Source organism: Dasypus novemcinctus, chromosome 13 (assembly GCF_030445035.2).
Source record: "Dasypus novemcinctus isolate mDasNov1 chromosome 13, mDasNov1.1.hap2, whole genome shotgun sequence".
NCBI classification, from domain to species: Eukaryota; Metazoa; Chordata; class Mammalia; order Cingulata; family Dasypodidae; genus Dasypus; species Dasypus novemcinctus.
Window position 1 is genome coordinate 50,089,753 of NC_080685.1, and position 14,522 is coordinate 50,104,274.

General features: G+C 40.2%; 1 protein-coding gene across 13 annotated transcripts in view; it reads right to left on the reverse strand.

Annotated features, from left to right (window-relative positions):
* The window catches only part of VAMP4 (vesicle associated membrane protein 4), a 54,433-nt gene extending 40,543 nt beyond the window's left edge, over positions 1–13,890 (reverse strand). For 3 of the 13 annotated variants that reach the window (XR_011645492.1, XR_011645491.1, XM_012523803.4), the window contains exons 1-3: positions 2,946–3,552; positions 2,202–2,383; positions 335–454 (exon numbers count right to left, since the gene is read on the reverse strand). Coding sequence is in view for 5 of the 13 variants with exons in the window: in XM_012523803.4 (XP_012379257.1) it covers positions 335–400 (66 nt within the window). In the remaining 8 variants the exon portion in view is untranslated. Of the gene's footprint in view, positions 1–334; positions 455–2,201; positions 2,384–2,852; positions 3,553–12,621 lie in introns of those variants that run through there. The other 10 variants (XR_011645496.1, XR_011645495.1, XR_011645497.1 and 7 more) reach the window with 9 other exon arrangements.
* Positions 13,891–14,522: the final 632 nt, after the last annotated feature.

Consider the following 14,522-nt stretch of genomic DNA (forward strand, 5'->3'; position numbering starts at 1 on the left):
ATATGTACTTAACTACTCTTCTAAAATCTGCAAAATTCTGAATTCTTACATTGATATACATTGATTCCAACGATCTGAATAAGAGATTGTATATTTGTATAAAATTCCCTCTGAAAGATCAGAATCTATAATGTTTTAGTAGATGATGGGAGAAGAATTCAGTTGAGTCACCTAATCTAAGTAACATACTTTTAAATATGTTTATCAAAAAAAAAACCAAAAAGGATTAATATATAGCTGTAAACTTTAGATTTTTTCTTAAATAAATTATTTGCAAAAGGCTGAAAACATATTTTGACTCTTTGTTTTTTAAAACTTAAAGTTCTAAACTTACCCTTTCACTTTTCACAGAACCAGTAACATCATCATCATTGAGGTGGCGCTTGAATTTCGGAGGCATATTTTTTACTCACAAATTATTCTTTTACTTTCCAGAGGCGTAAGTATTCACCACCTTAAAGAGAAAATGAATTTTATTTAGATTTGAGACTTTCAGGTATAAGCCAAAATACTTAAAACGGCTGACAAGGTCCTGTATGATGGGGTCTTCATCTACTTTTCTGACTTTAACTGCTCTCCTCTCACTTGCTCCACTCTGATGACTCTGGCCTCCTTGCTATGCCTCAGAATACAAGAAATAGTTAAAATCATGAGAAAATGGATGTAACTGACCTAAGAGAACAAATGGAGGAAATGAGTAACATAAGGTTCTTATAAAAAGAGCAGACAGTACAGGAGAAAGGTAAAACAGGAGATAGTCTCTGAAAATGAAACATTATAATGACTTAAGATTCTAATCTGGAGTAAGAAAACACCATAACACTACTTAGTTCTCTCACTTTAGGGTAGTTTTTTAAACAATGATTTGGTTTCCTCAACTGTAAAATGGCGCACAGAGTTGGGATGGTCAAATCAGATAATACATACGAAAACAATTTGTAGAAAACTCTAACATTCCATTTAAGGTATAGTACTAGGTTAAGTCTGGAAGGCACTGGGCTAAACAAAGTTTAACTATAGAACTTTTCACAACCTTTTACATGCTAATATGCATTGTGACTTTCCAGGAAATTTACTGAAAAAAAATTTACTGGAAATTGTGACTTTCCAGGAAATTTACTGGAGAAAAAGCAGTTCTTAGGCAAATATGAAATTTTAGTATCTCGGACTAGAAGTTGGATGAAAAATGAGTATAGCTAACATTTACTACTTCCCTATAAAACTACCAAGTAGCCTTTTTTCCCATTCTACAAGAAGAAATGCCTCTAAGCTCTTTAAATTAGGTGCAGTTACACATCAGTTTGTTATTTAATGTTATACACTAAAAAGGAATAAAAAAGAACCGGGTCCAATTTTATAAACCAATTTAAAGTAATATTTTAAATCAGCTTCCTGTCAAAATAAATTGACACAGGCACTTCTCTTTGATAAAACACTAAGAAATGCTTCTGAACTTAACCACTTGAAACAACAACCAAAATCTTGCTACCTCAGTAACAACTCTACAGTTCTTCATTCCACAATATATTATATACATCTGGCACATTTTGTCATAGTTTGATTTCAGAATTCATTCGCAGAGCAATGTTAACAGAATACATGGAAGAGATACCAAAGAACTTGAGCTTTCCTTTTATGTACATCTATATTTTACGTATATTTTAAATCCGACAATGGATCTGACTCAATAGCCACAAATAGGTAGACTGACATAACATCTTTATGAAATACAGAGTAAAGTTACAAACTGAATGAACAAACCCCATTTCAGCTTCAAAATTGAAGGATCAACCTCATAAACGCAAGAAAGCACTGTATGATTAACAGAAAAGCCATTAGCACAGCAACAGGGCAGATTAATTAGCTACACTTGAACCACCTGGTAATTGATGATCTCTGTACCAAATAGCTAGTAGAAATGAGCCATGTTCAAAATTCAGACTTGCACATATCCTGCCTAAGATTTCTCCTGCCAAAAAATTCATGTGAATTCAGGTTTTTGTGTCTAGGTATAGAGGTAAACAAGACAGCGTTCATTATATATTTCAACACCGGAGGTGGAACAACACTACACAATTTACTCAAAGTGTTACATCACTGTATGCTTCTTATGCTATTATCATACGTTTAAAATTTCACGTATGTATTTCCTGAAGAGTACGTTCTCTATTCAATAGCTTTACAAGTAATAAACTTCTAACCTGTTGTTTAATAAATGTTGGCTTCTTTTTTGCTTTATGCAAAACCCCTATGTATCTCATGAATCGGGGCAGAGGCTTTCCTTTTTCCAGCCACTATTCCCTTTCTGCATCCTCTTCCTCTTTCATCAGCAATCTTGCCTGGTGCAATTTCGCGGAAATAAAGTGACATGGATGGACACAGCCTGGAGATGTTATTCACAAAACCTGTCAAAGTGTAATCATTCGCCCCACCTCCGGGTCATTATAGAGGCAGCAGAGTTGGCGCTCTTACTCCGGAGCCCTTAAACAATAAACAAATCCATCCTCTACAGCAAGCAGCTCCGTTCACCCTCATTTCCCATCTGTCGCACCAGACCATGCCCCTGACATCTGCTCCTAACTCTGGCCCTTCCTGCCCCACGATATCCACCCACATTCCTGCCTGCCTCCCACTTCTCCCAGACCTTCCCTATCCCCGGCACTGCTCTCTTCCCATTCCCCAAATCTTCCTTCCACTCAACCGCCCCCTCATCGCACACACCAGTCTTTGCCATCCTTTCTCACGACACCCTCGGTCACAGTCCCTAAGCACCTCCTCCGCTGCCCCGGCCCCAATCTATTCCCACCCGGGACTCCATCCTCAGCGCTCCGCGGCCCAACGCCCTGACAGACCCGGACGTTGAGGGGCGACCAGGCAGGGCGTCGCCTCCATTTCCTCCCTGCTGACTTCGGCCCCTCTCATCGGGGCCCGGCAGGCGCCAGTACCTGCGGCTCCCAGGGAGCTCCGGGCTGCTTTTCAGTGCGGACAACGCTGGGCGAACAGGACGAGGTGCTTGAAACCCTGAATGAAGGCGGGGAAAGGGAGCCTGCAGGCGCAAAACCCGCGTCGGTAGCTCTGCCACAGCTGCGCCCCCGGTTCATCGAGCCGATTGGCGCTCCGCGGCCTGGCGCCCGGCGGAGGGGCGGGGCCCGGGCCGTGGGGATCGTCGAGGGAGTCGATACCGCCCTCCTCTTCCCTAGGTAAGAGCTTGTGACCAAAGCGAATTTAGAATCGGATTCCCAGGGATGTGTGTGGTGCTTTAAGAGAAGAACAGGTTCTGGAGGCTTAGCCGGGATTGGTCGTGTGTGGAGGGCGGTTTGGAGAGGTGTGGAAGCTCTCGGCCTGAGGAGTCACGCGGGGCGCCGAGGGGCGTGGTCGTGACTGGGGTTGATGAGGTGTTCTGGGGTGATGAGGCAGTGCGCGGTCCGGCCCTGGGCAAAGGAAGCCGAGGAGAAAGAGAAAGGCTAGCAGTCCAAGGACCCGTTGTGGATAGTTTAGCCTTTTCTGAAAGTAAATCCGTTTGACCCCCTATTCGTAGAATCAGATTTACACCTGGAGAAAGATGTTAAGGTTCATTAATCCAGTTTCTTCATTTTAGACATAAGGCATCTCCCGTCCAGAGGGGAGACTTACTTGAGGTCACACAACTAATATGGACAGATTTGGGAGTAGGACCCAGTTTCCTTCCCCTGTATCCCTACGTTTAACCTTAAATAACTAGTTCCAGACAGACACTGGACCCCTTCGCGTTTCAGGTTTCAGGTGGGAAACCATCTCTGCTTGGCCATTTCACTGTTCTACTCACTTCCTAACTAATTTTTTTTGTTATACATAAGCTTCCAAGCCTATAATCGCTGGGCATAGTAATCCAAACAACTCAGTCTTTTATACTTTCTTTTGTTTTACTTATCCATTCCTCCTACACACACTCCAGCAAGATTGTTTCACTTATTTTTCCTATCATTTGTTTACTACAAATACATACTTCTACTTACTGTCTGTGGGTCTTTTGTTAATGCAGTGGTTTAAATGTCCAAAATGCTGTGTCAGGCACTTTTTGTTATAAAGACTTTATAAAAGAGGGGGTGTCCAAGAAGAGGAGACAAGAGAACAGGAGAAGGAAAGCTCTGGGATTAATAAAGGAAATAAGAGAATAGACATTTTCTTACCAGCTGCTCTTCTTTTGGTTGGTGTTTCTTTTGACTTAAAAAAAAAATTCACCGACTAATTGAAAGATGGATTGGCTAGGGCAATGACATTCAGCCCTAGGTGAATTACCTGGGGTTGAATTACCTGGAGAGCTTTTAGAAATACTGATAACTGTTGGTCTGGGATGTCATCAGTGGTCCATAAGGCTGTCAATGGAAGCTTTTGAAAGCCTAGTGTTAGCCTCACTCAATACCTGAGTCTACTGTTGGAGATTTGGACCTGAAAGGGTATCCGGAATGAAAGAAAGAGGAAAGGGAGAAGGATACAAAGAGAAAGAGCAAGCAAGCTGGGATCAGGGGGTCTGCAAGTAGAGACTCCTCAGACAACTTTATTTTCTACTTGTGGCATTATATATATATACTCAAGCTATCGAGATAATAGGCAGTGTAACTACACATTAACAATACTCATAAATTAAAGAACTTAGAGGGAAACGGACTTGGCCCAGTGGTTAGGGCGTCCGTCTACCACATGGGAGGTCCGTGGTTCAAACCCTCAGGCCTCCTTGACCTGTGTGGAGCTGGCCCATGCGCAGTGCTGATGCATGCAAGGAGTGCCGTGCCACGCAGGGGTGTCCCCCATGTAGGGGAGCCCCACGCGCAAGGAGTGCGCCCGTAAGGAGAGCCGCCCAGCACGAAAGAAAGTGCAGCCTGCCCAGGAATGGCACCGCCCACACTTACCGTGCCGCTGAGGACAACAGAAGCAGATAAAGAAACAAGACGCAGCAAATAGACACAGAGAACAGACAACCGGGGGAGGGGGGGAATTAAATAAATAAATCTTTAAAAAAAAAAAAAAGAACTTAGAGTACAAAGATTTAGTATTCCTTTCAAACTGCAAGGTGTGTTTGCTCATATTTCTCTCCCTGCCCCAGACAGCTTTGTCCTGTTGACTGGAAAGGCTTAATTGCTGCATTCCTATGTTAAAAGCATAGCCATGGAAACAGCATGTCTCTCTTTGCGAGACCACTATGCCTCAGTTTCCAACATTTCCCCCTTTTTGTTTTAGTCGAGGTGACCGTGCCTGTCTTAGGTTGCCCTCCTTTTGAGAGTCTTACCCATCATTGACTACTGGCCAAGCTCTTCAACTAGGGGAAGTTATTGAAGCGCTTTTGCTAGCACCAGATTGATTATTCGCATGTCCTACAGATACTATGCTTTGCAATTTTCTTCAAAAGCACTGTCCAGCACAGATGAAAATCATGAGCAACGGAACAAATATGATTAGCCCTATTCCTAAAGCTGACAGGAAATGCTGTGATTTCCACCAATTAACTGGATTAAACTTTGTAATATGAGAAATCATGTCTGAAAAAATATCCTTATTGGCTACATGAATTTGATTGAGACATTTCTAATATTTTCCTTTGTAATTCAATTATTTCCAGAGAGAGATTACTTTTATGGCCTGGCAAATGATTCTTAATTTTTTTCCATTCTATATCGGATGAATTATAGGCAAGAGGAGTAATACAAAAGTCACTTTCATTCCAATCACATTTCAATCCCCTTAACAAGTTTAAATTATACAATTGATCTCCAATATGCAAAATAGCCAATTCTAAATCATTAACCCGATTATTTAACTGTTCATCAATGTGTTCTTGGCTCTGCCACAAATCACTAGCATTTTTATGTCAATCATGCATGTATTATTGAGTCTGAACAGTCTCATGCAAAGCTACAGCAGCGATTGCAGCAGCTATGATGATTCCAATCAGTCCCATTATACTAATTGTTAGGAGTCCAACAAATCTTTTTGTCCATTTCAGGATTTTTTGCACCATGTGAAGCAACAGCTGACTTTCAAGTGATGACTGCCCTATTCAGTTCATTTGAACGGGAATCCATATACCTTGTTGTCTTCCACCCATTGCGATGGTGTCTCCGTCCTGCAACACACTTTCTGACAGACATGTATACAAGGCACCATTTTTATAAAACAAGGCATTATCTTTTATAGTTATTTTTCCAGTAATGAATACGAAGGATCCCTGACACATGCTTTGAATTGATAGGTTTGATTTAATTGTAGATATTGACCTGTTTGACTGTAATTACCAATCCATTCATAAGTAGGGGCAATTCCAAGAAATACTTTCCATAAGTTTTTATGTATATTAAGATTATAGGGAAACGGACTTGGCCCAGTGGTTAGGGCATCCATCTACCACATGGGAGGTCTGCGGTTCAAACCCCGGGCCTCCTTGACCCGTGTGGAGCTGGCCCATGTGCAGTGCTGATGCGCGCAAGGAGTGCTGTGCCACGCAGTGGTGTCCCCGGCGCAGGGGAGCCCCACGCACAAGGAGTGCACCCCATAAGGAGAGCTGCCCAGCGCAAAAGAAGGTGCAGCCTGCCTAAGAATGGCACTGCCCAAACGGAGAGCTGACACAAGATGACACAACAAAAATAGACACATAGATTCCTGTGCCGCTGACAACAACAGAAGCAGACAAAGAAACAAGATGCAGCAAACAGACACAGAGAACAGACAACCGGGGTGGGAAGGAAGGGGAGAGAAATAAATAAATAAATCTTTTTTTAAAAAAAAGAAAAAAGATTATAGGTGTCATTAATCTAAGGGGTTGGTAACCATTTTCCTTTACATTTCCAAATAGTAAAATTGTTAGTATGTACCACTTGTTCACCCAAGAATAGAGATTGTGAAAAAGGATATTGTGTATTACTAACTCATTGACCCTTTGTTGCTAAGTCCATACCATATAAATCTGCCGGTATATTCTTTGGGGATCTCCATAGGAGCACTTTCCCACACTATTCTATAGGAATCATTAAAAATGGCAGGTCCTCTTCCTATATGACATTCCTGCCATCCCTCTTTCTCTTCAGGTTCTCAGGGTGGACAATTAAAATTTTGCTTTTTAGTGACAAAAGAATTATACGAGGGAAACAAAGTTATTAATAATTTGGTACCATTACTTTTCATGATAACCATAGTCTGATTTTTTGTTTGCAAACAAGGGGGACTTTTTCCAATACATAATGGTCTATGATCAAAAGGAAGGGTAAGATTATATATTTTCTTCCCTTCGTCATCAGGTTTTAAGGGTTAACTTTATCATCTATAGGCCCAGGAAACACATATGTTTTATTCAAAAATATAGGAAATGATGGGTCTCTACGTGTTAGAGCATGTACTAGAGGTGGGTTAGGAATATATGCCCAATAAGTATGATTTTCACCTGCATGACCCAGAGTTACCATTAATATGATCAGGAGAGGAGAAATCATTGTCAAAATTCTCTTTCTTCTCCTCTATCCGTGGTTTAATCCGTTGAGCTGGCAGTCAAATTTGTTCCCCATCTTCTGTAATGACAAGAGCATATCCTCGCCCCCATACTTTAACCTTTCCCTTTTGCCAAGTGTTAGTTAGTACATCTTTCCAATATATTGGCTCATATTCAGTTGAGTCACACAATACCTTTCCTTTATTCTTATTCAGTGCATAATGCCATTCAGCAGGCGTTATTGAATCATATACATTAAGGAAATTTAAAGTAAATAAAGCTTTTGCCAATTGGTCCTTTGGTACTATAATGCCATCATCTCCCCCTTTTTGTTTTAATAACATTTGCTTAAGGGTATGTATGATGTGACCGTTCAACTATGGCTTGACCTGTAGGATTATAAGGAATTCCTGTGACATGAGCAATGGAATATTTAGAGCAAAATGTTGCAAACTGTTTGCCAGAATAAGCTGGACCATTATCAGTTTTGATTTCTGCAGGGCATCCCATAACTGCAAAGGCAGATCACAAATGTGAACAAACATGACAAGATCTTTCCCCACTGTGCACTGTAGCCCAGAGAAAATGAGAATAAGTATCAGTACAAACATGAACATATTTTAGTTTACCAAAAGTTGGAACATGTGTGACATCCATTTGCCAGATTTGATTTGGAGTGAGCCCTCAGGGATTAGTGCCTTTATCAAACAGTGCTGACACGAGGGGGGTCACAGGTAGAACAATGTTTTATAATATCTTATGCTTGCAATTTTGTTAAAGATGGAAATTTATGTCACAATCCCTTAGTATTGATATGAGTTAGAGCATGATATTTGGCAGCATCCTGTATAGACCCAACTAGAATATCAGCTTGCACATTATGTGCGGACAAGGGGCCAGGTAAAGCAGAATGTGATTGAATATGGGTAATGTACAGAGAATTTACTTGTTGATGAATGAGTGCCTGCAATTGTAGGAACATTTGAGAAAGCTCATCAGTTACAGAGATATTAGCAGTTTCAATTTGAGCAACGGTTAAGCAAACATTCAGAATCAGAAATAATATTGAGAGGCTCTTTAAAGTTTGTAGGATCATGAGAACAGCTGATAATTCTGTATGTTGTGCAGAAGTATGCGGTGTTTGCCAAACCTTTTCTGTAAAAGTGACATAAGCCACTTTACCTTTGTTACTACCATCTGTGAAAATGGTTAGGTGCATTTTCAATTGGAAATGACTTACATATTTTTGGTAAAATCCAAGATGTTCTCCGTAAGAATGTTAACAGCTTTGAAGTGGGGTAATGGTTATCAATAATTCCCTGAAAATTGCTAATAGCAACTTGCTATTATGTACTTGTATCATAAAGATGTTTAATTTCATCATTAGACATACTGCATATTATTCGATCAGGATCAGTCCCTTTAAGTTGCATGAGCCATAATCGACCTTTAGCAAGAATAGAAATAAGTTTTTGTAAATATGTTTGCAATCTTTTTTGTTTATTATTGGGGATAAATACCCATTTTAATATGCCATCTTGCCAGAACAGGGCCGTAGGAGATTGTGGGGTGGAAAAAAATCACCAACTCTATGGTTTTGTCGGGATCTATTTGAGTCAATTGTCCCTGTGAAATTCGTTCTTCAATGAGATTTAATTATTTTTCTGCTTCTGAGAATAATTTCCTCGGACTCGAGGGCAGGATTTCCCTCTAAAGTTTGAAATAGGTGCTGCAACAGGTAGTTAGGAACACCTAGAGTAGGATGAATTCAATTAATATCCCCCAGAAGTTTTTGAAAGTCATTTAAGGTTTTTAATTTATCACATCACAATTGTATTTTCTGTGGGCGTATGCTGTCCATTTGCCACTTGCATACCTAGATAACAATAGGGGGCATTCTGCTAAACTTTCTCAGGGGCAATTTGTAACCCATACTCACTAAACACCTTTTCAGCATACTGAAACAACTGCTGTAACTTGTTGTCCGAAGAATGTGCAAATAATATATGACCCATATAATGAATAATCATGGCCTTTGGAAACCTTTTTCTTAGCACCTGTAGAGGTTGATGAAGGAATAATTCACACATGGTAGGACTGTTCATTATGCCCTGAGGCAACACACACCACTGATATCTCTGCATAGGGGATTGATTATTTATAGCAGGAACAGAAAAGGTGAATTTCTCTTTATCAGAAGGATGCAAAGTAATAGTAGAGAAACAATCTTTCAAATCTATAATAATCAAAGACCAATTCTTAGGAATCATAGAGGGCTGTGGAACCCCTGGTTGCAGTGCCCCCATAGGGCTCATAACCTTATTAACACCTCTTAAGGAAGTTAGCATTTGCCATTTTCCAGATTTCTTTTTTATTACAAACACTGGAGAATTCCAAGGACTATCTGAGGGCTCAATATGTTTCTGAGATAATTGTTCTTTTACTAAACTATTAAGGACATTGAGTTTTTTTCACAGGCAGGGGCCACTGGTCAACCCACACTGGTGCTTCTGTAAGCCAGGTTTGGGAATAGTAATGCCCTTCATTGCAATGGCCCCTATGTTAAATTTTGTGTCTCTGAATCCTGTCTCAGTGTAACAGAACCAAGTCCTCTATGATCCCCTTTTTGACATATGTTAGGGTTATACTGCATATCCATAAATAAAGCTTTTGCCTGCTCAGATAATGTAGGAATGCGAACAAAGGCTTCCCACTGACTAAGTAAATCACAGCCCCATAAATTAAGTCCAACATCAGCCCCATAAGGTTGTAGCATAGATTTTTGCCCATCAGGTCCTAATACATCAAAAATAGAGGTACTCTGATAAATATCTGTCATAGTGCCAATGCCAGTAAAGACTGTTGGGACTTTTTGTAATGTCCATGATTGAGGCCAATATTGTTTAGCAATGATGGACACATCAGCTCCTGTGTCTATTAATCCCAAAAACACTTTTCCATTAATAGTAATAGTAACTTCAGGCCGATCATTACCTACAAAAGCTTGCCAATAAATTTCATTCCCCGTAGACCCAAATCCCCCATTTCTATCAAAAGGAAGAGTGCAAGGTTTGTGCTAGGGCAGGAGTAATAATTGAGCTATACATTGTCCCAAAGTAACTTGTACTGGACTAACAGCTTGCACCAAAACCTTAATTTCTTCCTTATAATCACTATCTATAATGCCAATTTGTACTAGCAGTCCTTTCATAGTTAAACTACTCCTACCAACAATTAAGCCAACAGTTTCAGGAGGTAATGGGCCTTTTATGCTTGTAAGTATAGTTTGCATACCCATAGCAGGAGTAGTAAGTTTAGTTTCTGAACAAGGTAAATCAACAGCAGCACTCCCTCAAGTAGCTGCCCTTAATTCAGAAACTGGGATGCATGCTGCTGGCCATTGCTGACTGGGTATCTTTCTTGTAGGCTCATATTGTTTGTCTGAGGGCCTTGAGCTAGGCCTGCAAAGCAGTTTCCCAACGGAGAAATGGGAGAGCCATTCTTATGAAATCTAGACTTACATTTATTAGCCCAATGAAAGCCCTTTTGACATATAGGGCACAGATTAGAAGGGGTTTTTCCTCCCCCATTATTTTGTGGCTGAGCAAAATTTGCTCTGCAATCCTTTTGAAAATGACCAGATTTCCCACATTTAAAACAATTTCCTCTTTTAGCCTGGGGTCTCTGATTACCCCTTATTGCCGCAAGTAATACTGCCATCTGGTGGGTGGTGGAACCTATGTCCTGGCAAGCCTTAATACAGTCTTGTATTGACCCTTCCGCTGCCTTAACGGGTTTAATACCCTTTTTGCATTCACTATTTGCTTCATCAAATGCAAGAGTTAAGAAAATCAAGTCTCTAGCTTCCGGAATTTCTATAGTTTTTTGAATAATATCCGATAGCCTAGCTACAAACTCTACATATGGCTCATTTACTTTTTGTGTAACTTTAGCAAAGGATTGTATAGGTTTCCTAGGGGCTGAAATTTTTCTCCAAGCTGCTAATCAGGACATTCTGACTTGAACTATTGCTACATCATCATACTGCATTTGTCTGCCAACTCCTGCCCAAGCTCCTATTCCCAATAGTTGCTCTGCCGATATAAGCACTAGAGGGTCTTGGTTAGCATTTTGCCGGGCAGCCATATTAGCCTCATCGGTCCACCACGTTTTAAATTGCAGAAATTCAGCAGGGCTAAGAACAGTACGAGCTAACGTTTTCCAATCCCAAGGAATCAATCTATCTATCTGAGCCATGCCCTAAACTAAGCCGAACGTATATGGAGAGTTAACCCCATATTGCACGCAAGCCTGTTTTAAATCTTTAATATTTTAAAAGGTATTGGTTCGTGATGGAACTCAGCACCTCCCTGAGGATTATTAGCATCTGATGAAGTTGGTCGTGATATAACCGGAAAAGCTGATGAGAATTGCACGGCCTCCAGATCCCCTTGTCGAGATCCTTGCAATAAACAGCGCATCAACGGTGTTTGAGGAATGGGGTTGGAAACAACTATCTTTTTAACATAGGGTAAAGCATCTGCCCATATCTGAAAAAAATTCAGGTGCTGAGGTCGGGGCAGCCACAAGTGGTGGCTTAACAGGTGCAGTAGGTTGAACTGGATATAAGCTAGGATAAGTGCCTGGATGAGATATATGGAGATTGGATATTTCATTAGAGCAGACAGTTGTCTTCTTATCTATAAAAGGATTAGTACTAGGATTAGGCTTAAAGCTAGGAGACTCTCCGCCTTTTGACTTAGAATTTAGTTCTTTCAAAAGGCCCTCCATTTTCTGTTTGTCTATGGGTTTTGAAAATATGGTAATTTCTTCTTCGTCATCTTCCTCTGATTGTAAAGGATCTAAGGCAGCAGCAATTTGCTGGCACAAAGCCCACGCAGATAAAGGAATGGATTCCCCTCTCTGATATGCTCTTCCTAAAGCTTTCTTTACATGTTTCCACTGTTTTGAATTTAAGACATTACGCCCCTGAGGCTGAAACCAACCACAATGCTTTTGTATTAAAGCAAACAATTCTTTTAACTCACAACTTTTTACAGGCACCCCACTAGCTTTCAACAAAGTTTTTAACACTTGTGAATGTTCTTCCATACATCCAGTTCGATTACCCATTACCCTGATGACTTTGTAAAAATGTTACTTACCTAAAAGAAGACTCGAGTCACACTGCTTTGGACGTCACACACGACCCTCGTAGGAGTCCTTTCTGCAGTTCCTGATACTGTTTTGGAATACTCACTTCTTTGGGCCCCACGTTGGGCACCAGATGTTGGAGATTTGGACCCAAAAGGGTATCCGGAATGAAAGAAAGAGGAAAGGGAGAAGGAAACAAAGAGAAAGAAAGAGCGAGTGAGCTGGGATCAGGGGGTCTGCGAGTAAAGCTCCTCAGACAACTTTATTTTCTACCTGTGGCATTATATATACTCAAACTATCAAGATAACAAGCAGTGTAACTACACATTAACAATACTCATAAATTACTTATCTCAGAGTACAAAGATTTAGTATTCCTTTCAAACTGCAAGGTATGTTTGCTCCTATTTCTCTCCCTGCCCCAGACAGCTTTGTCCTGTTGACCGGAAAGGCTTAATTGCTGCATTCCTATGTTAAAAGCGTAGCCATGGAAACAGCACATCTCTCTTTGGAGACCACTAAGCCTCAGTTTCCAGCCGTCTACTATTTGGGAGTCAGGTTGACTTGGACTGAAACAGCCCATCTGGAATGAAGCTTCTTATAGTTTTCCAGATTCCACAGGATACCCAAAAACTTTTTCCTTCTACACTTGATTTTATATCCTTGCCTTTGTTTCTCTATGGGGTTGGGGGAGGGGGCTTCTCTGCTTTGGTTCCTCAGCCAGTTATGGCTTTAGCCAATTATAGCCTCAGCCCATGCACACTGGCAACTTAAAGCAATATAATATGATCATTGAGCTGCATGAGTATTTCATTGCATAGTTTCTATGAATAATTCATTCCCTTTGTTTTTTAGTTTTAGTTTTTGTTTGTTTTTACCATAATTCTTTAGTTCTGCCTATTATTTTGTTATGATTGCTTGGGGGAAAGGAATGCAAGTCCCTTTGATTATTCCCAACATTTGGGACAGCTTAGGAAATGCCCAGAAATTTTAATATTGATCAAATAAATATCAGTTAATAGACTGGGCTTGGAGTCAGAGCTGGGTTCCAGTCTCATCAACTTGAATTCTTCTTTATTTCCTTCCCTATTTCTCTTTGTTGAACTCCAGTTATCCTAAGAACCTCATCCTTAATTGAGCCTGGTGTCTCTTAGCCAGAGATCCTATGTTTTACTGAAAATAAGACTAAATATCTGGGCTTCTGCTGAGATTGCAAAAGGAAGTTGAACATCTGACTGGTTCTTAAACAGACTTTCCATCATTCCTCCTGTTTTTAGCCCACTTTATCCCCTCTCCAGAGTTAGCTGGTGCTGCCAATTTCTGAGCCTTTTGCAGGTTTGCTATGTAAATCAGGTTGCTTTATGAACTGTTTAGGAATCTTGATTCTCAAGTCTGCTAAAGTGATCACCACTGATTCATCTACTTCCAGCTTTCAATATTTTGTTGCTCTTGTCTCATCCTGTGAGGCAGAAAAAGAAATACAAATCAGTTACAAGCATCTGAACAAATGTTTACCTTCACGTAAATGTAAATTAGAATAACAATGAAATTACATGAACAACAAAATTGATAGACAACACTTTTCATGTATGAATGACTGGGAAGTAAGGAGGTAAACAACAGATCTGCAAACCATTAACTCCCTTTATAGGAGAATACTCCTGGGAAAGAAAGCAAGCAGATGATGTAGTCTAATCTTCTTATAAATATGCTAATAACAGACCTCCTGGCAAACAAACTAATGATATTTGCTAGCAGGAGAGTACATATTTAGGAATTACTTTAGCAGGATGTTCCTTGTCTAGAGTTCTTTATAGTAAACACATTAGGAATCTATGTGGATTGATGGGGAAGTGACATGAAAGCTATGTAACTAATTATAAAATAGAGATGTTTCATAATTACATTGGCT